General features: G+C 33.3%; 8 protein-coding genes across 11 annotated transcripts; 5 read left to right on the top strand and 3 right to left on the bottom strand.

Moving 5' to 3' along the window:
• Positions 1-215: 215 nt before the first annotated feature.
• Positions 216-2897, top strand: LOC132700126 (nucleoside diphosphate kinase 6). The gene is made up of 3 exons (XM_060667254.1): positions 216-624; positions 678-894; positions 2762-2897. The coding sequence occupies exons 1-2, from the start codon at positions 252-254 to the stop codon at positions 824-826; spliced, it is 522 nt and encodes a 173-aa protein (XP_060523237.1). The 5' UTR covers positions 216-251; the 3' UTR covers positions 827-894; positions 2762-2897.
• On the bottom strand, positions 946-2282 carry LOC132700121 (enkurin domain-containing protein 1). Of its 2 annotated transcripts, none has more exons than XM_060667249.1 (4): positions 2141-2282; positions 1600-2088; positions 1193-1432; positions 946-1134 (listed from the first exon to the last, which is right to left on the bottom strand). In XM_060667249.1, the coding sequence occupies exons 1-4, from the start codon at positions 2178-2180 to the stop codon at positions 974-976; spliced, it is 930 nt and encodes a 309-aa protein (XP_060523232.1). In that variant the 5' UTR covers positions 2181-2282; the 3' UTR covers positions 946-973. The 2 variants fall into 2 exon arrangements, with proteins under 2 accessions (XP_060523232.1, XP_060523233.1); XM_060667250.1 differs by having other exon boundaries at positions 1618-2088.
• On the top strand, positions 2741-3740 carry LOC132700124 (dehydrodolichyl diphosphate synthase complex subunit DHDDS). The gene has a single exon (XM_060667253.1). The coding sequence runs from the start codon at positions 2746-2748 to the stop codon at positions 3622-3624; it is 879 nt and encodes a 292-aa protein (XP_060523236.1). The 5' UTR covers positions 2741-2745; the 3' UTR covers positions 3625-3740.
• A 250-nt stretch (positions 3741-3990) lies between these two features.
• LOC132700123 (dehydrodolichyl diphosphate synthase complex subunit DHDDS-like) lies at positions 3991-5777 on the top strand. Its single transcript, XM_060667252.1, has one exon. It carries the CDS (start codon positions 3996-3998, stop codon positions 4878-4880), a length of 885 nt encoding a protein of 294 aa, XP_060523235.1. The 5' UTR covers positions 3991-3995; the 3' UTR covers positions 4881-5777.
• A 121-nt stretch (positions 5778-5898) lies between these two features.
• LOC132700120 (V-type proton ATPase subunit H) lies at positions 5899-16247 on the bottom strand. 3 transcript variants are annotated; one of them, XM_060667247.1, is made up of 10 exons: positions 16020-16247; positions 15563-15644; positions 15324-15513; positions 15023-15241; positions 13784-13891; positions 11444-11578; positions 6971-7195; positions 6572-6906; positions 6165-6376; positions 5899-6113 (listed from the first exon to the last, which is right to left on the bottom strand). In XM_060667247.1, exons 1-9 carry the CDS (start codon positions 16093-16095, stop codon positions 6175-6177), a joined length of 1572 nt encoding a protein of 523 aa, XP_060523230.1. In that variant the 5' UTR covers positions 16096-16247; the 3' UTR covers positions 5899-6113; positions 6165-6174. The 3 variants fall into 3 exon arrangements, with proteins under 3 accessions (XP_060523230.1, XP_060523229.1, XP_060523231.1); XM_060667246.1 differs by having other exon boundaries at positions 5899-6376; XM_060667248.1 differs by lacking the exon at positions 13784-13891 and having other exon boundaries at positions 5899-6376.
• A 62-nt stretch (positions 16248-16309) lies between these two features.
• On the top strand, positions 16310-17258 carry LOC132700122 (tRNA-splicing endonuclease subunit Sen2). Its single transcript, XM_060667251.1, has 2 exons — positions 16310-16932; positions 16981-17258. Exons 1-2 carry the CDS (start codon positions 16317-16319, stop codon positions 17256-17258), a joined length of 894 nt encoding a protein of 297 aa, XP_060523234.1. The 5' UTR covers positions 16310-16316.
• A 5-nt stretch (positions 17259-17263) lies between these two features.
• Positions 17264-17823, bottom strand: LOC132700127 (COX assembly mitochondrial protein homolog). The gene is made up of 2 exons (XM_060667255.1): positions 17649-17823; positions 17264-17598 (listed from the first exon to the last, which is right to left on the bottom strand). Exons 1-2 carry the CDS (start codon positions 17707-17709, stop codon positions 17297-17299), a joined length of 363 nt encoding a protein of 120 aa, XP_060523238.1. The 5' UTR covers positions 17710-17823; the 3' UTR covers positions 17264-17296.
• A 561-nt stretch (positions 17824-18384) lies between these two features.
• LOC132699293 (26S proteasome non-ATPase regulatory subunit 14) lies at positions 18385-19686 on the top strand. Its single transcript, XM_060665927.1, has 3 exons — positions 18385-18740; positions 18793-19099; positions 19155-19686. Exons 1-3 carry the CDS (start codon positions 18563-18565, stop codon positions 19603-19605), a joined length of 936 nt encoding a protein of 311 aa, XP_060521910.1. The 5' UTR covers positions 18385-18562; the 3' UTR covers positions 19606-19686.
• Positions 19687-20655: the final 969 nt, after the last annotated feature.

Below are 20655 nucleotides of genomic sequence, written 5' to 3'. Positions count from 1 at the left end.
TCATCTTGACACTTGGCGGATGCGCGATAATAGTAAATTTACTTTTAAATAAAAAACATAAAAACATTTTAATTTGCAATTAAGTTATACTTGTAACACTGTATCTATTTAAAATATTGAGATAAACGCCCAAATTAATCACAAAATAATTTCTCACCACTGCATTAATGTATTCACGGACTTACCTCCTTTTTATTTGTTCTGTGCCTCAATAACCTAAAAATTTGAAATTTGTATTTGTATTAATATCAATGACAATTTTAGAATTAACGTTAGCCATTATTAAACCTCACATCGTAAAAAACCCAGTTTTTCTCGATGCGGTTAGAAACGTGATTTTGAATTCCGATTTCAAAATCGTGAAATCCAAACGGAAACGAATTTCATTGGATGAGGCAACTCACTTTTATGAGGAACATAAACACAAGTTTTTTTACAATAGACTAGTAACATTTATGACTAGCGGACCCTCAGATTTGTATGTACTAGCAAAAGAAAATGCTATTAGGGACTGGAGGTCGTTAATGGGGCCCACTAAAAGTTTTAAGGCTCAATATGAAGCTCCTAATACATTGAGAGGTAGATTTGGTCTGTCAGATACAAGAAATGCAACTCATGGATCTGGTAGTTGACGTCTTAACAAAAATCTAGTGTGGTTTTGTATAATTTTTTTTCAGATTCACCAGAATCTGCACGAAGAGAAATTCAAATATTTTTTCCAGACTTCAATGTTGATGAATGGTATAGGACTGCAGAACAAAAGTTCCGATCAAACCTAATAATATTTTCAAAAGAAGAGTTTATCCACAAAATTGTTGATACTTAGCCTAAGATACAGGAGACACTGGTTTTTCTGGAACCAAAATGAGCAGGAATATTTTCAATATATTTTTGGTATACTGTATATTTACAACTTTATTTAAAATTTATATTTACAAAAGGGAGATTAAACTATCTCCTGTGTCCTAGATATTCAGGCATTAATTTTGACAAACACTTTTGGCCTCTGAAACACTTTTATACCACCGTCAATTCGTTTCAGCTCTTCTTCAATATCCATTTTTCTTCTTCTCATTTTGAGAGTGTCATTTCTTACAGGCATCATGTTTAACTCCTGTATCCTAGCAGCATAACCTAAGAAATAAAGATACAGTATACTTATAATGTTAATATAGAAAATTGGAGAACTAACTTTGCCTTAAAACTCTTAATGTTTCTTTCCTTTCTTCTTCTGGGAGCAAAATGTGTCCAGGGGGACATTCTGGTTCTGGTTCTTCTTCGGTTTCTTGTTTTTTATCTTTCAAATATTTTGGCAATTCACCTCTTTTATAAGAAGCTGGAGCCTGTGAAGGTACTTTGGTTGAATTTTGCTTAATTGGTCTAGGTTTTATATTTTGCTTGTTATCTTTGATAAAATCTTTGTCTTCTAGAACTTAAAAACAAGAACTTTTATTTTCAGAGTTAGATATACAAAGCAATAACAAAGAATAACTTTTACAAAAAGTTATTCTTTACAAAAGTTATAATACTATTCTCAAACAAAACATTTATTATTTATAATCTTTGAAATAAAAAAGAAACATTTAAAGTTCAACATACCCAATTGCGCTAATTTACCTTCCATATGATCATTTTGATCACCCTGGCCACTTTGTGGTGGTTTTAAGGTACATTCAGGTTTCTTATTTTTTACTTCAAATTTAGGAATTCCAGGGCTGGCATATTTTATAACACCAGTTTCATATAAGTGAGGAAGATCTTCCTCTCTCTCTGTTTGCATCGCCCTATGAGAAATTCTGCCTTCATCTCCATCACATTTTTTCCTGACAAATTTGCTTTTAACTAATTTGACTGAATTCTGAGGATTTGTCGATTGGGTTGCTTTTTGTTCTGTTTTAGTTGGTTTAACCAGTGCCTGACTACTGGTGCTCGAACTGTCTCTAGATTTTATCATTCGAGGCACGTTTTTATATTTTTCGGGAAATTTCTGTTTTCGGGGTTGTATCACTCCCACGTCCTGCAGAATGCCTTGCATGTGTTTAATAGACTTCATGTTTTCTTTAATAAAATTTCGTCGGTGAATGGGCTCTAAAATGAAATCCATAAAAATAGTTCGATATTACCTTCTAAAAATTAATACTCGGTTCGGGAAAAATTCCTTTTAAGGTAGTAGAATGCATATTTATTGCTGAAAATGAAATTTTCAACACCCTTTAATCCTGTTTATCGGATCTCGCAATGAAAATTTTCGGCATTGTCGTCTGACAATTTGAAATAAAATATAACTGTCAATCCCAAAACAAAACACATTTCAGAAAATTACAAAATCGAACACCCCGTAATTAAAAATTAAACAATTTTATAACCTACGTTCGTTTCTTATAACAAAGCAAACAATTGCCAATGGAAACCAATCTGACGTTAGCTTCCATGACGTTAACTCTCATTACGATTATGAATATGTGGTATTGTTTTAATTGAAATATTCTGGCATGGCTGTCCACTTGAAATTAAATTTGCTAAATTTCCATTTAATTCTGATAATAACAAGGTTTGCACGAATTTGTAAATTGGTACGTGGATGATGTAATAAGTTTCGAAAGAAGCCGAAATGCAACGGTAACCATAACCCAACTTACGTATAAAATGTTTTAAGTTTTAAGATAAGTCTTTTAAATCTTACGTGGAGTTTTTGGTGCTGGCCAATATTGTTTTTAGTTGACTTAAAGACAACAATTTAAAAATATGCCTTGGGTTGCAGAAACGCCTTTATCAAGATTACAACAGTTCTGCATAAATGTATTGAGATGCGGACCAGTTCCGAGGCATGTTGCATTTATAATGGATGGCAATCGAAGATATGCGAAGAAGGTTCATCTGGAGAAAGTGGAGGGTCATAGCAAAGGATTTGAAAAATTGTCTGAATGCTTAAGGTGGTGCTTGGAAATAGGCGTAAAAGAGGCAACAGTATATGCCTTTAGCATAGAAAATTTTAAGAGAAGTAGCGAGGAAGTTAATGGTTTAATGCAACTCGCGAGAGAAAAATTTGCCAAAGTTTTTCAAGATAGTGAGAGGTTAGAAAAAGAAGGTATATGTATAAAAGTTATTGGAAATTTATCCCTTTTACCTCGCGATCTACAAAACCTTATAGCCAAAGCGATGCTTTTAACAATGAATAATAAAAAGCTTGTAATAAATGTGGCATTTGCTTATACTTCCACAGATGAAATAGCTAATAGTGTAAAAAGTGTAATTCAAGGGGTAAATAACAATGAGCTATCTGTTGATGACATCAATGAAGAATTATTGTCAAAATGTTTATATACAAGTGATGGAACCAATCCTGATCTCCTGATCCGAACTTCTGGTGAAGTGAGACTTAGCGATTTTCTACTCTGGCAAAGTTCAAATACAACCATATACTTTGCAGAAGTTTTATGGCCAGAGTTTACCTTTTATCATCTAATGGCGGCAGTGTTTAAATATCAAAGATCCTATAGTGATAGAGTGAGGTTTCTAACACATACAGAAAAGGTTAAAGAAAGTTACAACGGACGTGTTCAATCATTTTTAGAAAAATTACGGCAGAGAAGGATTTCCGAGTTAAAGGTTTATGCCAGTTAGTGGCATAGTCTCTTTGTTCCACTAGCCTTATTAAATTATTTATAGAATATAACGATACTAAATTGGATAGCATTGTTTCATTATCAAAACTCCTTGCATTGTTTATCCGATTTACAAAATTAAACAAGTAAAGATTTCATCTGTTATACTTACTAACATTTGGTAAATTCTTTAAAATTGCTTAAACAGAAACATGAATTTACAATTTTCTTTGTAATTGCATTATACCTTGACACTAATGGTCCTATTTGTTTTCATGTATTGCTTGTCGTGTTTAATTTGAGAATTTATGTTTTTATTGTACTTTAAACTAAACAGTATTGTAATGGTTTAACACACAATTATATTAAAAGTTGAGATACGTGCAAGACATGTCTGCGTTCTGCAAAAAAGCATCATCATCAATTCAACAGATTTGCCTAGAAGTCTTAAAGTGTGGACCAATACCAGAACATGTGGCTTTTATAATGGATGGCAATCGGCGATATGCCAAAAAGTTTAATCTTGAAATAACCGAAGGCCATAGTAGAGGAGTAAAAAAATTATCAGAATGTTTAAAATGGTGTTTCGAATTGGGTATAAAGGAGGTGACAGTATATGCTTTTAGCATAGAAAACTTTACACGCAGTGAGAAAGAAGTATTCACTTTAATGCAGCTAGCTACAGATCATTGCATCAAATTATTGGAAAATGAGAAGAAGTTAGAAAATGAAGGCGTCTGTGTAAGGTATATTGGAAATTTGGCACTGCTACCTCCCGAACTGAAAAAACTGATTGCGAAAGTGGTACTTTTAACAAGGAAGAACAAAAAGTTTTTCTTAAATGTCGCGTTTTCATACACTTCCACTGATGAAATAGTAAACGCTGTAAAATCCGTAGCAGAAGGCGTGTATAATAAAAAAATAACAATTGAAGATATTAATGAAGAATTGCTTACAAAATGTTTGTACAGTAGTAAGGGAACTGATCTTTTAGTAAGAACCTCTGGTGAGGTCAGGCTAAGCGATTTTTTGCTTTGGCAAAATTCTAAAGCGATTTTTCAATTTGCCAAAGTCCTTTGGCCGGAATTTTCATTTTGGCATTTCGTAGCGGCCATATTCAAATTTCAGAGGTCCTACAGAGATATATTGGAATTAAAAAACGAGAAAAGTAGAATGACTAAAGAAAGTTATTTGCGTATTAAATTATTTTTAAAAGAACTACATAAAGAGAGAAGAACTCGATTAAAACTATACGCAAGCGATCATGAAGTGTAGTCATTCTAGACATGGGATAAAAATAATTAAAAAAGGGTGTTGAATTATTGCGAAAAAAATCGTTTTTTCCCAATTTAAAATTTTCTACAATTTGCTTTTGAATTTGCTAGGTGTTATTGCCATTTAAAAACAAATAACACAGATGGACTTGCTTCTGTTTAACCAGTGGCATTCGTGAGACCGTTTTACTTAATTTAAATAATGAAAAATGTGGAACGCCGAAATTTAGATACCCAAAACAAATCTATTTTTTTTTTGCATGTGCAGTTAATTGCCACCTAGTGCCAATAATAGCTACCAAGTTTAAAAACAAAGTGTAAAAGGAACTTAAGTAGGAAAAAACATTTTTTTTTTTGCTTTATCTCGCGAACAAAGCATTTTAGGGCAAAGTTTATATGAACTTTTCTACTTATTTTTATCTGCTGAATAGGCTAAGATTCTACATTACACAAAATGATAAATGTGTTAAAACTATTTGTCTTCCCAGTTTTTTAATAAAATTTTTTACAATGTAAGAGGCATTAAAAGTGGTTCCAGTGAATTTATTTGTCTATTCTACAACCTCAAATTCTGTGTAATCTTAAATCAAATAGTTTGAAATTATTTATTGTTGTATTTCACTATAATAAAAATCAATATTGGAATAATTTAATACTCTGAGTAAATGCTGTTAGATAACTTTTATGTAGATGTTTGAAAAAACGCTTAATCAAGCTGTTTGCCAGTGTAGGGGGAGCAATACATATATGATTAAAAATGTGAAGGGTACGTGATTTGTTCTGGATTACCTATCAATAAAAATATTCTTACTGAACATTTGAAGATTTTCGCCTTTTATTAAATTTAACTCATGTGGGGAATAAGGTCTGGATTACTCCATCCAAAACAAATAGGAATTTGCTTTTTCACTTGTTTGACCTTTTGATATATTTTTGTAATAGTTCTTTTAGATGGTTAGCTGTGATTCTGTAATCTTGAGCAAAAATTTTCTTGGAAAATGTTTATAACAGATACTAAGAAATTTTAAACTATTTAATAACACAAAACGTCACAAACAGTAACATTTAACAAAATTTATATTTTTTTTATATACAATATATAATAGTTGTGAAGAACTCTAAAGCAGACCGACTAAATACTTCATAGGTTTAACCCAGGAATGTGGAACAACTGTACACTTATGTACATTACGGCCATGAATTTGGTACGTGGATTTTCGTACCGGTCAGGCCTCTACAAAAGAAACAATACTGCTCTTGCGAAGTTACAAATGGGAATAAGCACTTGTCTTAAATTACGCTTTGCCGGCTACTGGCGCTCCCGGCTTAGGGGCATTTTTATCTACGCCCGCCTCTTGCTCCAACTGGCGACCCAAGTACTCCCAATTGTGGACCATCAACTTTTGGACGGCGAGAAGCGCCTCGTAACGAACGTTCGGATCTTCGTGGGCGAGTAGTTGCATTACCAGCTGTTTGCCTCCCAATTGTTCGATTACGCTGCAAACATATTAGAAAAGACTATCAAGTTTGAAGATTACTTTTGATGGAATATTATGAATTAAGTGGTGTAAAACATTACTATCCACAAATCAGCTTGGAGATAAGGTTGTGGAAATTCCTCCAAAAAATGTCAAAAGGGAAGAAAAAATTAGAATAGCGAGTGGTTTTAATGTTAGCAAATAAATAACTTACTGTTTTCCGCGGGGATAATGACGAACATACTCTCCGATGTCGAAACTAGCCACGCTGAGCACCAGAGGGTCCTTGCTGGTTTCGAGCAAGTGGATAAGGATACGCAAAAGTTCGTAGTTTTTTTCGTTGAGGCGTTGAGCGTTCTCCCGCCAAAATTTACTCTTGTGCACCGGTGACCATTCCAACCGACCCGATTTCACCTCGGTCGCGTATTCATCGAAGGAGCTTAGATCTTGAACGGAAGCCTGCAGTTTCTCGGATAGAAACTCTATGTCGGCCGATATATCTTCGTCGTCGAATTTGCGCTGTTCGAAAATTTGCAATTGCTTCAGTACCTGAAAAAAAAAATTGGTTGTTGAGCGCACGGATTTTTAACACCACCCGGTATCGTCGACGTACCTTGCTCTGAACCATAGCGATGCAATGCTCTTTCGCTACTTGCTGATCTTCCGGTTTCTCGATTAAATTTCTGAACACGGCTAAGATAATTCTGGTTACCTTCTCTTTAACCGAATCACTCAAGATATCGGCCAAAATTGGGATGACGTTGAACTTATTCATCTTCTCAGCCAGCAGGGAATTAAAAGTAAGCACCCACAGGCAGAAAATCAACTGATACTGAACCTACATTAACGGTACCGATCAAATGTAAAAAACGAAGAGCTTTATACAAAACTTGATAGTCACATATAATGTTGGGAATGGTCAATTGACCACTTCTTAATTGACTAATCAAAAAATGTTTTTTAAGTAACATCTTGCAATTGGATCGGTAAGTTCGAAAACCGTACACATCCAAAATTTGACATTTAAAAGTAAAAGTTGTCTCTGATTGCGCCCCTAGAATGACTACCCAGTGATAGTGAAGGAGGTAATGAATCTAGTAGTGTTAGTATAAAAAGAAAAAGGAATGTCGCTAGTTGAAACACAACATAAGAAAGACATGATGAGGAATATGTATCTAAAAAGGGGAAGCACGTTAATTCAAACACTGTAGGACATGCATGCCGGTAAGTTAATAATTTTTAACAATATATTTGATGGTTTGCAAAATAACTGTTTTATCTTATAGTTGTACAAAAAAATGCATGGAACAGTTTACTGAAGAAGACAAAAAATCTGTTTTATCCAAGCTACTTAGCCGGCCGTCAAAAAACCAACAAGACACGTATTTACAAGGACTCATGGAAGCAAAATTAATCCAGAGACATCGCGTTAGAGCTGCGGAAAACAAACAAGAAAGAAAATTAAACTTTAATTTTGTTTTGAAAGGCCCAGATCGAATTTCCGTGTGCAAACAGGTATTCTTCATGCTATATCACACTGGGAAGTTCAGCGTCTGAATACCCTACTTTTGGCAGGTAAATCACCACAGGGTCTCAGAGGCAGGCATAATAATATTGTGCGATGAATGGACTCACTTCACATTATTCCTCCAAAACCATTCGTTATTTAGATGCATCTTTGGATGCGAAGAAAATGCATGCATTGTTTGTCGCAAAATATCCAGAGCTGGAAAATTTAGTTAAATACGAATTCTATTTGAAATATTTTAATGAAAACTTCGCTTTTAAGATTGGGAGGCCACAGGTTGATGTATGCTCAGAGTATGAAAGACATGGAACGAAGCTGAAGGATGTTAACCTTAACGATAACGCAAAAAGAGTAGTTGCAGCGGAACTAATGGTCCATAAAAGTGCAAAACCTGTGCTCTCAACGACCAGAAGTAATGGGACTAGCTTTTCATTATAGTCCAGGAAATATTATATTTTAGGCAGCTCTGGGTATTTGCATTCCAAATACACAATCTCAAGGAGAATACTCGTTATTTTTATACTTCCCATGAAGGTGAAGGTCAGAAGGGACCTAATGAAGTGCGCACATTTCTGAATGATTACACAAAGAATCATATACCACCTGAAATCACTGAACTGCATTTATTTTCCGATGGATGTGCAGCGCAGAACCGAAACCAAACAACAGTTCATTTCCTCTTAGCATTACAGGCAACCAACAGGTTCAACAAAATCTATCACTACTTTCCAGTAAGTGGACATTCGTTCCTGCTCTGCGACCGAGATTTCCGATGTGCAAAACGGAATTTCAGAAAACATGGCCGAATTTACACTCCAGAAAAATATGAGAATTTAATAGTGACTTCCAGAAAAAGGCAACCATTTACTGTGAAGCGAATCCAACACACTGACATTACTGATTTTAAGAACTGGTGGCCTAATTACAATAAAAAAAACGTGTAGCACTGGAGGCACCGGTTCCAATAAGGAAACATTTGCTGTATCAAACGATCCTCAGTTCCTGTATGAAAGTGCTAATCCAGGATATGTTAAAACCTGGGAATATATAGATGGTTTACACTCCCATACTTTTAAATTACTCAAACAACGTAAGCGCAACCCACCTCTGCCCAATAATAAAGCATATCAAGGACCAGTACCAATTAATGAAAAAAAAAATGCGCATCAAGAAGGTAATGAGGTATACCCACTGTGAAGTCTTGGAATTCTATTACCACATCACATTATGGAATACAAATGCTGAAAATGATGATTGAGATGTCTGTTTTGATAACGTATTTTCTTTGTCCTGAATAAACATTAAAAAAACCCACAAATATTCATTAGTTTTTTTTATATAGCGGGTTGAATTAAAAAACCGTAATAGTCCATCCCCTCTTTTTATTTGCGATTCGTAGTGCATTTTATTTTTCGAAAAACTACCATTAAAAAAATATGTCGACTAGTTTCAATGTTAAAAGGTTTTTATTGATTTTCTGGCAACGCTGATTTTGGACTTGTATGGTTTTCACCGATTCAATTGTAGAGTGTTACCTATCATTATTTAATAATAATATGTATTTTATAATAAAGTTTGCGTTTGTGATGGTCAATTTACATATAACCCTCTTCAAGGAATACGATACAAAGCGATTCCGGGATTCCCAATAATAATATCGACTCCATTTGGTTCCCAGAACGACGCGACGGCGACGTAACGCACAATATAAATAAATATATATTTCATGCTATTTTTAAAATTATTTCGGTCAATCGACCGATCAATTGACACCAAAAAATTTGACTGGTCAATTCCACAACCCTGGTCACATATGATTTAATAAAAGCAATGGGAAATTTTACAAGTGAAAAGGATTAATCTATGGAGAATGGGGTGTTCTGATTTGGTTTTTATTGATTTTCTGGCAACGCTGATTTTGGACTTGTATGGTTTTCACCGATTCAATTGTAGAGTGTTACCTATCATTATTTAATAATAATATGTATTTTATAATAAAGTTTGCGTTTGTGATGGTCAATTTACATATAACCCTCTTCAAGGAATATGATACAAAGCGATTCCGGGATTCCCAATAATAATATCGACTCCATTTGGTTCCCAGAACGACGCGACGGCGACGTAACGCACAATATAAATAAATATAAATTTTATGCTATTTTTAAAATTATTTCGGTCAATCGACCGATCAATTGACACCAAAAAATTTGACTGGTCAATTCCACAACCCTAGTCACATATGATTTAATAAAAGCAATGGGAAATTTTACAAGTGAAAAAGATTAATCTATGGAGAATGGGGTGTTCTGATTAATTTCTTCATCTAACGATACATTTTTGTGTAAAAATACTAACTAACTTCATAAACTTAGACATCCAAAATATTTAAGTATACCGAACTTTACAAAAATATTTTAGTCAGAAATAGCAGTATTTCTTGAGGATTACTTCAAAGAAGACTGAAAATACGAACGCATTAGACATTTATTTATTGAAAAAAGGAAAAAATCTCAATTTTCTATTTAATTTTTTGCTACTAGATCAATAAGTAACGAATGTCAAAATGAAAATTAACAATTTTCCTTATGACATGGAAGTCGTTAAAAATAATAATAAATAACTTTACTAATGAAAAGAAACTTTTTTGCCGATTACATATACATTAGTGATGAACATGAAATGATTAGTAGATACCCTGGATATACAAGATTGTTACCGCCAAAAATAATCAAAATATATCAGAACTACCTAGCGTTTTTTCTGAACACTTTTGCCGAAACTAAAAGAAAAACGATAAAAGAAACTCTAACACACCGGTTTACATTGCACCCATCTCTAGAAAAATTGTTGAATATTGCTTTCCGAAGAGATTACTGTTTCTAATGTCAAACTGCAATACTCTCAGCGCAACATAACACGGGTTTCAGTGTAAAAAGTCAGACTTCTTGTTAGGATATTTTTACAATTTCAGACGTCTGTACCCATATATTTAAAAAGAAATATTTGTATAATAGGAGTAACGACATTCATGCTATGAACTGCAAATGACTGCAAGGAGTAAAAATGACTTTAAAACATCGCTAAGGGCGCTAAGAACAGGCAATAAAAGTCCTGCCGATATAATATGTTGTCAAATGCTATTAAGAATACCCTCAGTTTGACCAAATTAAAAAAAAACTAAATTAAATTATGTTCTCGTGTCTGGTATAGTTTTTAATACTCCTCGTCTTGTTTTTTTTTTATTATTTCATGAAATTCAGATTTTATAGAAAATTTGAGAACTGAGTATGAAAGATGTATACCAAAGAGAACAATTCGTATTATTATCTCATTGTGCACCTGTGACATCAAATCTTCGCAATTTATGTTAAATTTAGAAATTGTTTAAAACAAATTTACAGATATCTATAATATGGCACTTTATGTCTGATTGAATAATACATAGTCGGTCCCAGAATAAGAAATATTATTGGTCAAAGTTGTTGAAAAATTATTTTAAAATTTCCAAAAGTGACGCTGAATTTCTTTAGTCATATCAGTAATATTACTCGCACCTACCTGAAAGTTCACTCTTCCGGACAGGACGGTCAACAACGTTGATATGCCGTCTACGGATACAAATGCAAAACGATACTCATCTATTCGGAGCATCATTTGCAGGCACCTAGCCACCGACTGAATGTACTCATTATTCTATATTTAAAAAACAAAAAAAAATTACGCCTGAAATACATTTTGGCTTATTCGATAGAAAGATTTCATCTTTAACCTTTCAATTGAAAATGTACTTATACAGTGAACACAGTAACCCACTTCACGCATGCAAGATACATCGATACTATAACCAACATTTACATACCTGAATTTTGCCCGGTATCGTGTCTAAAGTTATATAAGGATCATGCTTTCTGGATTCCCTAATATAAAGGTTTTTAAAACACAGAAAATTTTTATCTAAATAAAAACAAATACACAATAATCAGTTCGTAAAGGCTGCGGGACACTGGTTTGTATCACATCAGAGTTTTTTGATTCTCAAATTTTTATTATCGATTGCCTTTTTAATACATATTTAATTAAATTTGTTACATATTTTTATTTTTCATTGCCTATGAAACACACGATTGCGATTTTTTTTCCAAATTCAGGCGCGAGTTTGAGCAAAATTCAGAAATCCAAAAGTTTATGTTTTTCTCAAAATTAATTTAAAAAGTTATCAATAACATCTTCACATTATCTATTTTTTTTATGAAAAAACTATTAAAAAGCTAAAATATTTGCCCCAAAAATGACCATATAGTTCTGATAGTAATTTTATCGCAAAGCTTGTCCAATACCTCCGAAATTTATTATGAGCAGCAGACCCTGATTCTGCGGTTAAAATTTGATTAACTTAATTTTAATTTTAAATTTTAATTACGTTTATCTGTTATTGCATTTACTGATTAATTAAAAAATTCAAGATATGTGCAATTAATCTTCTAATCCACATTTATAGAAGTTTCAGTATTATTTATGAATCCCCATTTCTACGCTGTAAAGTAAAAAGCTAAAAAATTTTACAGAATAAACACACCAATACCACTTTCCACTTTAACCAACTTTGCCATCATAAACGGCATTCTTTATAATTTTTGGGGGGAAGGTCAGCATAGTAATCGGCTATTCCCGCAAAAAAAGCAGGTATCAATGTGTTCTAGTAAAATTCGACGGATGACATACCGTTTTTACAACCTTTTATGGTTTTGACTGGGGAATGAGTTCAAGACCCCCCTGTTGTAAACCTGAAGGGACCATTCTTTTCAGCACATGTACCAGGGCCGTATTTACGATTTTAGCCGACAAGAATTGTGCCGTGCGTGTTATATTTTAAGAATAGGGAAATTTTCTTTGATTAAACTTATATATTAATTCATATTAGTGTTTTTTATAAATCTTCCTAAAACCGTCACTACTCGAGGTAGCTCAATTTCAAGTTGAATTTGCCCATTAGATAGATTGATCTCTTATATTAAAAACACAAACTGATTTCCAATTCAAGCGTTTAACATAATGACTATAAAATATTTTTCTAGGGGACGAGGCCAGTGACGATAGTGATTATTTTTATGTAGAATAACTTTTTTTTAATAAATATTCTAAAATTGTTTTGTGGCTAAATTTACTTTTTCATTTATATTTATAAAAAAGATTTTAAGGTAAGAATAGATTTTTCATTACATGGATTAGTAATAATCGAATAATCTCAGCCATGAAGTACCGATGTACGGTTTTGGCATGTCATTATGGAATTGGGAATTTATTTATTGAGGGTACAAAAAGAAACGGAAGGAAGGTAGGCCTGCGGTTAGACCTTCATAAAAATTTACCAAAGTTAAATACCGGATTATGTCGTAAAAATGGTATATCGTTAAGCGAATTAGAATGAGATCATTCCAGGCCCACTTTTGACCAATGCAAAATTAACTTTAAAATAAAAACGGCACCACTTATTTATTCAAAAACTGCGGCAAATTGGGACCCATATAGAGTCAACATAAAAAAAGGCACCATCATTTTTTTTATTACTTTTTAAAAATTCTATTTTCTATTCTATTTTATTCTAGTCATCTACAGTCTCTACACATTCATTTCAAAAATTTATGTTTTTGGTTTGGGATCAAACTTTAACCACAAAACATTTTAGGAGAATACCAGATAGCGATGTTCCATGCAAAAGTGTTGTCAATTTGTGCAATACTGGTCACATTGAAAACAGTTTGTTAGTTGTGTAGTGGATTTTAGGTCGACCGAGATTGTTTTTACAACAAAAATAAACCTATAAACTGAGCAAAATCGCAAATTTGCAGCCCAAAATCCACTCGGTATTAAACTATCAAATGTGTTAATGTATAATACCGATATCTCGTTGAACGAGCTGGCCTGCTCGTCGAAACGATTTTCCGTATAGTGTTCGGTGGTGTCTCCCTTAAGCATATCTGGCTGTTGAGCAGCGAGCGAGTCGTACTAAAATCCGGACAATTTCTTTTTGTGAATCGTGTCTTTTTTGTAACAAGTGAACGTGACTCGTGTGTTTGAGTATGGCACGACCCGCAACCTATGAGGCGATTGGAAAGCGAACACGTGACTGAATGAATGAGGAACGTTTACGAAAAAATGCACCTCTTCAACTTGCTGGATAAGTGAAACTTTGGATTTTTGAGATATACAAAAATATATCAATAACCAAGCTCGAGAATAAGCCCCTCCTTAGGGCTGGATGTGGGTTTAGTAAATACAAACAAAAAAAAACACAAAACATAGAGAGATGTCGATTTTGTCTTTACAGTAGCCAATAACAATGTGGATAACTGAAAATCTTAAACTTATAAGATCCGAAATTGTAGGCATTAACCATCTTCTTAAAACCTACATTTCAAAAGAACACAGAAGATCGCTATAATTGCATTATGGCTTGTAACACATTTGCAATTTTCTTCATAAAGACAAAAACAACTTGTTAACGATAGAAGAAAGAAACACAGAAGAAAAACACAACACAAAACTTTACCGAAGGAAACAAAAGTAAATTGAAATTTGGCCAATTTTTTGTACCTCCTGAGCGACTCTGGTGGCATCAGCTAAGGACATCCCAAACAGTATGGAGTTCGCGCTTTGTATAATGTTGTAACAACTCTTTTTCTCTTTTTTATGTAGCAGTTTTGAACAGGAGAGCTTATTCTTTATCTCCTATGGGAACAATGGTATGCAAGGGTACATTTTTTGCAATGAAACAAATGACAACATATTTACAATTCCGATTGTCCTTGATAGTGACATTTCCTGATATTTAACTGTTTATCAATTACTCGTTCTTTAAGGTACAATACAAATAATATATCGCTAATTTTGTACCCAAATTTTATACTATTTTTTTAATATCCAATTAAATATATATTAGCCAAATTAGTATATAATATGTACAGTGTAATGTAAGAGTCAGTTGTTAGTTAAAAGTGCAGTTAGCCATAGCAAAAGCGATAATTCTAAGCGTTAAACATGCAGCAAAGAAAAAAAAGTAAACTACCTATAAAACGTCATAAAAACAAAAAATTATTTCAAAAATAATAACGACCTTAATGGTCAAATTTGTAATACCTGAGATTTTAATTGATCTTTGAGCCAGGTCAAATAAAAGTGTAAATCCGACCTTTCCATTGGGGTTTGTGACCAGCAAGCAATTTTTGCTATAATTCTGGATGTCATGTTTGTTATGAAACCATCTTGTCTATTGAGGAGATTTAAAAAAGGACCCCAAACAGATTCCTTTCGAATCCTAGCATATTCATGAAAAATTTCCACCCTGCTACGATCCTCCTGCAAGTCAATGACGAGTTGTAACTAATATTCAATTATCCACAAATTATATAGTATGAAATAATTATTGACAGACGCTAACCTGTAACATATCATCCACCAATACAAGGATATACTGCAATGTTTGGTCTTTAGAAACATGTCCCAATAAATTCAATAGCGTCTGAGCAGCTTGCTTAGAGTCTCCTTTCAGTAACGCCTCACGTTGTTGACTATCATTGACATCAAAAGCCACAATAAAATTGTAATCTTCTTGGGAAATCATGCGTGACCTAGACGTTTTGTTTCAGAAATATTATTTAAAACATTGTTAAAACTTACTGATAATAGGATTGCCAGTTAACCTTTTGGTTGCGGATATCCGTCGCTTTGTGCTGCAAAACACTAGTTGCTGCTAGCATGTCTGAAATAAATTGCATATTTGGAAAATGGGAATTATCCAAACCTTATCCTTCAGCCGAAACACTCCACGTAATTGTTAAAACTAGTTTAAGCTGCTCAACGAAATCCAAAAATAGTTTTCATAATCCAAATACATCAACTTTTTGAAACCGCTGGTATATTATCATAAACAGAAAGAAAATAAATGTCACGTGAGGCGAAGCCTGATCATACACGCCTTGGTTTAATTAAAAACCCGATTAATTAAAATAAAACGAAGTGAAAAAGTTTGTGAGAATTAAAAAAACTGTAAGAGGCAATCGTTCGTTAAAAGAATGTTGGAAAGAAGTAGACGGGTAAAAAACACGAAATCTTAAAATATAAAAAAACGGTTTACCAATTTTGTCATCATCTAGCGATGTTATTATATCCTTGATTTTAGGGTCCGTTGTAGATAAGTTTGTTGTAGCCATTATTCCTTAATTGATTGTAACTTGGATTCTTCGGGAACTGGTGTACGATACACCCACAAAAATAAAATTTTGTCGAAGTTGAATGAAGTCTTGTGATTATTGACGTAAGCTGCCAACCACATGATTCGATAAACTTCACTCTCCCCACGTAAAGAACGAGGACAGAAGATTGCATAAACGGAACAACCTGCTTTTAAGCGCGAAATTCAAATTTTTAGATAATGGAACTTACCGAACCCAAACCAAAAAGAAATTTCAAAATACACATGAATACCTCTCTTCCTATAGTTCTTAAGAAGGACGGATCTTTACATGAAATGACAGGAACTTTTAACGAATTTTCCGTTTTAGTAGAATGTGAAGCAGATGCAAAAAATCTAATTTCTAGAGGTTATTTCGGTAAAGCAAATCTATCTAGAAGTTATCCTCAATTTGTGACGAAACCTGAGCTACTACGTAAAAGGCAGTTCCAAACGAGAACAAATATTTCAACCTCTTTATCCCTGGTAAACAACATTAAAATCATACCTGACAAAGTAATTGTTGTCCCAGATAGTGAATCAGATGATGAGTATTTTACAAACGTTAAACCAGTCTACCATATGGATAACTCATCATTACGAGAAAAACTATGGCTAAGTTTAGAGGAAGCTTTTTTTTTAGCCAGTGCTCTGAAATGCCTTACTGTGTATTTTAATGATAAAAAGTTATCTTTGAAAGATATGTGGAAATTATTTTCCAAACAACATTATTTTGTTCGTAATTATATTGTTTACTTTTACTACAGATCAAAAAACTGGATTGTCAAACCAGGGATTAAGTTTGGTGGTGATTTCTGTAAGTCAGTATATTTTTAAAACAATTTTTTGAATTCTTGGCTTTCAGTACTTTACAAACAAGGTCCTCCATTTTACCATGCTAGTTATGTGGTTATCATTGAAGTTATAAAAGGTGAAGAGGACAGCGACAAGTCAGCTAGGAACATTGATTTATTTGGCTTAAATCGCTTGTGTGAAACTGCAGCAAAGGAGTTAATAATTTGCAAGCTTTTCTGGGCAAAGGAAAATGAAGTTGATTTTAGTGACTTATCAAGCATAAAAATTTTAGAAATATTAGTTAGGAGATGGAATCCTACACAAGAAAGGTTGGGAATACCTAAATAAAACACTTTTTATACTAATTGATAATAAAAGTAATTAATTCATCCCATTCTTTTCAATTGTTGAGATATACCAGTGCGCCTATATTCAGTTCTTTCCTTAAGGTATTCTTGTTTACAATGCTCCTTGAAGTCCTCATCATTATACCATTTAGTTAAACAAGCTTTTAAGTTTGCATTTTCTTTTCTACATTGTACTACCATCAGCAAACCTGTACTTTTACAACATTCTGTAAATTTGGCAACTTCTGGAACACATTTTTCTGTCCTTGCTATTTCTCTCATTTTTTTCGGTACTAGAACATCAATTTCCACCTTTCTGAGAGATTTATCATTTGGATCGCCTAGAAAATAGTTGACTGCTTCAAAAGTTAGAGAAAAGGAAAATCAAAACCTAAGCCCTTGGGACCTCCTCCCAATGTTGCTTTTACGACGGAGGCATTGCTGTTTCCCATTGGCTTGTTTATTTTAAATTTTGTAAAATATAACTTTATATATATAACACATTATCCTAGCAAGGCCGTTTTTAAACTATTTTTGGCCGTGCACTTCGTAAGGTTATGACATATACCTTCTTCTTTTTTTGCTTGTATGGCCATGATTTACGACGAACCATTTTTCAAACTTATTTTTCACTCAGAACACTAAGATTAATTGGGCAAGATTGTAGGATGATTGGGCGATTGTGTGATTAATTACTTTTACCACATTTGGACATTGACATTACGATCATTTTGCCAATATTCGCTGAAAATTTATTTTTATTTTTCTTTCTCAATTTAACAGGGGTAATAACTTAGTTATCGCGTTTCTGACTGTTACTTTGTTAAGCGTTGTATAACGTGGATAGTGGATATAATCAATCTGGACCATGTGAATTGTGTGAAAACGCAATCGTTCAATATTTCAACAGCAATTATTACGTGAGTTAGTTCGAATGACATCGACTTGTAATATTGTATTAGTATTAATGTTATTATTAGTATCAGTATTATTTGTTACTTAAATAATTCGATTTTGTCCCACGTAAGTTCAGCTATTCCGAACTACCATGGACCACTAATGTCAGAAATGATTAGTTTTTCTGGTATTGAACATAACCAAAAAAAAATCATGGGCAGAGAACAGGATTACTCCGTTGATGATTCTGCATTTTATTTTTGACATTTATCAAACAAAAGTATTTGCATAGGTAGAATTGTAACTATTAAAGTTTTTGGGGACTAGGGCTTACGGTGCTTAAATTTCGAAAAATAGTTAGAATTGATTTTTGATTTGGCTTCATTGTAACTACTTAAATTCTTGAAAATGGATCGATTGCTTCGCCTTGGTGGAGGAATGCCCGGTTTGAGTCAAGCGCCGCCCCCATCAGATGCTCCAGTGGTAGATACTGCAGAGCAGGTCTACATATCTTCGTTGGCTCTCTTGAAAATGCTAAAACATGGTCGGGCGGGCGTACCTATGGAGGTTATGGGTCTTATGTTGGGTATGTATTCGAAAGTCATAACTTAAGATGGTCCCTAAGCATCTATTAATAGGAGAATTTGTCGATGATTATACGGTACGAGTAATAGACGTTTTTGCCATGCCCCAGACTGGTACCGGTGTTAGTGTTGAAGCAGTAGATCCGGTATTTCAAGCAAAAATGTTGGACATGCTGCGGCAAACTGGAAGACCAGAAATGGTCGTGGGTTGGTACCACTCTCACCCTGGATTTGGTTGTTGGTTATCTGGGGTCGATATTAACACCCAGCAATCTTTTGAAGCTCTCTCTGAAAGAGCTGTGGCAGTTGTAGTTGATCCAATTCAATCAGTTAAAGGAAAGGTTGTGATTGATGCATTTCGGTAAGAATTTTTGACCCTTCAAATTTTTATTTTTTTTTTAATGCATATGTTTTAGTCTTATAAATCCAAATATGATGGTTTTGGGCCAGGAACCCAGACAAACAACTTCTAATTTGGGACACCTTCAGAAACCATCAGTACAAGCTTTAATTCATGGCTTAAATAGACATTACTATTCTATAAGTATTAATTATAGAAAAAATGAGCTGGAACAGAAAATGTTACTTAACTTGCACAAAAAGTCATGGATGGATGGTCTCACTTTGGCCGATTACTCCGAGAATTGTAGTGTAAACGAGAAAACTGTGGGTGAAATGTTGGAACTGGCAAAGAATTATAACAAGGCGCTTGAAGAAGAAGAAAAGATGACTCCTGAACAACTGGCCATAAAGAATGTCGGCAAACAAGATCCGAAAAGGCACTTGGAAGAAAAAGTTGATGTTTTGATGACTAATAACATTGTGCAGTGTTTGGGTGCTATGTTGGACACAGTTGTATTTAAATGATCTATTTTATTATGGGGTGTGTTTGTACTATGATTGTGTTTAACATTTAAGGTATTTTTCAATAAATTCTTTGTTTCCTTATATGAGGCTATCCAATTTTTTTTTATTTTCTTCGCGAGTTGCTTATTATTATAAAGTGGCATTTATAACCTAGTAGGTAATATTTTTTTCTCAAAGTTTTTTATGAGATAATGTTTGTAAAAAAAACCTTAGTTATTTAGCATGCAGCTTAGCAGATATTTTAATAATTTTATTAATTTAATTTTCAAGGCACTATAATTTATTAAGCAGTAAATATTTTATTTAAAATTTGTCTTTTTTTTCTAACTTTGCAAGTATCCCACACTTGCCATTAGGATTATCAAAATAATGGTTTCAGAAAGTTCGGAAAATATATTTTAAGAACTTCCACAAAAGCTTTAAAAATACATTGCTGAGTGCATTAAAATATCGAATGATGGAGAGTGCGAAAAGTGTCACTATATTCCTGTTTCCAGTTGTGGTATTTCACTTTCAGCGCCGTGCTAAACCATATTCCACAAAAAACACACCGGTAACTGATACATCACAATTTGTTGTCAAAAGCGTCAGCACCATCCAACGGATGGAGTAACCAATTAAACCCTTTTTATAATAAGTCGGTAAAGAAATCTTTTATTTTTAAGAATGTTTTGTCTATTGGATTAAACGAGCAAAAAGTTTTAAATTTAACTTTAATTTACATCGCTCAACAGGATATTGAAAAAATGAAGAAATGATTTTTTTGTAGACTACTTTATGATGGCTAATAAGGGGAAATACAATAATTTATATACATTTTTCCACATGTGTGATTTGATAGTATAGGCATATAACAAAATAAATAAACTAATATAGTAAATATATGTTACACAAGTACATGCAACAAAAAATAGAGGATGATTCAAAAGTAAGCCTAAACCTTCCCATTAACACGTATTCGGATACTTGCTGGAAGGTATTTTCAAAGTCTTTTGTATATCTATAATTTTTTCAATTTCTTTACAAATATGACTCACTCTTTTAAGTTAC

The sequence above is a fragment of the Cylas formicarius genome, unplaced genomic scaffold (assembly GCF_029955315.1).
Source record: "Cylas formicarius isolate icCylForm1 unplaced genomic scaffold, icCylForm1.1 PGA_scaffold_3__17_contigs__length_32017465, whole genome shotgun sequence".
NCBI lineage: Eukaryota > Metazoa > Arthropoda > Insecta > Coleoptera > Brentidae > Cylas > Cylas formicarius.
Note: the sequence above shows the minus strand (reverse complement) of the source record. Positions and strands in the feature narration are given on the sequence as shown.

What these genes read in the sequence shown, in the direction of transcription:
- LOC132700123 (XM_060667252.1), top strand. Translation starts at nt 3,996, where the DNA reads ATGTCTGCGTTCTGCAAAAAAGCATCATCATCAATTCAACAGATTTGC.
- LOC132700121 (XM_060667249.1), bottom strand. Translation starts at nt 2,180, where the DNA reads ATGCATTCTACTACCTTAAAAGGAATTTTTCCCGAACCGA. An exon ending in AGGTAAATTAGCGCAATTGG is followed by an intron (nt 1,433 to 1,599) that starts GTATGTTGAACT and finishes CTTGTTTTTAAG; the next exon opens with TTCTAGAAGACAAAGATTTT. An exon ending in ATTAAGAGTTTTAAGGCAAA is followed by an intron (nt 1,135 to 1,192) that starts GTTAGTTCTCCA and finishes TTTATTTCTTAG; the next exon opens with GTTATGCTGCTAGGATACAG.
- LOC132700127 (XM_060667255.1), bottom strand. Translation starts at nt 17,709, where the DNA reads ATGGGAAACAGCAATGCCTCCGTCGTAAAAGCAACATTGGGAGGAGGT. An exon ending in AGGAGGTCCCAAGGGCTTAG is followed by an intron (nt 17,599 to 17,648) that starts GTTTTGATTTTC and finishes ACTATTTTCTAG; the next exon opens with GCGATCCAAATGATAAATCT.
- LOC132699293 (XM_060665927.1), top strand. Translation starts at nt 18,563, where the DNA reads ATGGATCGATTGCTTCGCCTTGGTGGAGGAATGCCCGGTTTGAGTCAA. An exon ending in GGTTATGGGTCTTATGTTGG is followed by an intron (nt 18,741 to 18,792) that starts GTATGTATTCGA and finishes ATCTATTAATAG; the next exon opens with GAGAATTTGTCGATGATTAT. An exon ending in GTTGTGATTGATGCATTTCG is followed by an intron (nt 19,100 to 19,154) that starts GTAAGAATTTTT and finishes CATATGTTTTAG; the next exon opens with TCTTATAAATCCAAATATGA.
- LOC132700120 (XM_060667246.1), bottom strand. Translation starts at nt 16,095, where the DNA reads ATGGCTACAACAAACTTATCTACAACGGACCCTAAAATCAAGGATATA. An exon ending in TGGTGGATGATATGTTACAG is followed by an intron (nt 15,242 to 15,323) that starts GTTAGCGTCTGT and finishes ATTGACTTGCAG; the next exon opens with GAGGATCGTAGCAGGGTGGA. An exon ending in CATTATCCCCGCGGAAAACA is followed by an intron (nt 6,377 to 6,571) that starts GTAAGTTATTTA and finishes ATATGTTTGCAG; the next exon opens with CGTAATCGAACAATTGGGAG.
- LOC132700126 (XM_060667254.1), top strand. Translation starts at nt 252, where the DNA reads ATGACAATTTTAGAATTAACGTTAGCCATTATTAAACCTCACATCGTA. An exon ending in AAATGCAACTCATGGATCTG is followed by an intron (nt 625 to 677) that starts GTAGTTGACGTC and finishes ATTTTTTTTCAG; the next exon opens with ATTCACCAGAATCTGCACGA.
- LOC132700124 (XM_060667253.1), top strand. Translation starts at nt 2,746, where the DNA reads ATGCCTTGGGTTGCAGAAACGCCTTTATCAAGATTACAACAGTTCTGC.
- LOC132700122 (XM_060667251.1), top strand. Translation starts at nt 16,317, where the DNA reads ATGGAACTTACCGAACCCAAACCAAAAAGAAATTTCAAAATACACATG. An exon ending in TAAGTTTGGTGGTGATTTCT is followed by an intron (nt 16,933 to 16,980) that starts GTAAGTCAGTAT and finishes CTTGGCTTTCAG; the next exon opens with TACTTTACAAACAAGGTCCT.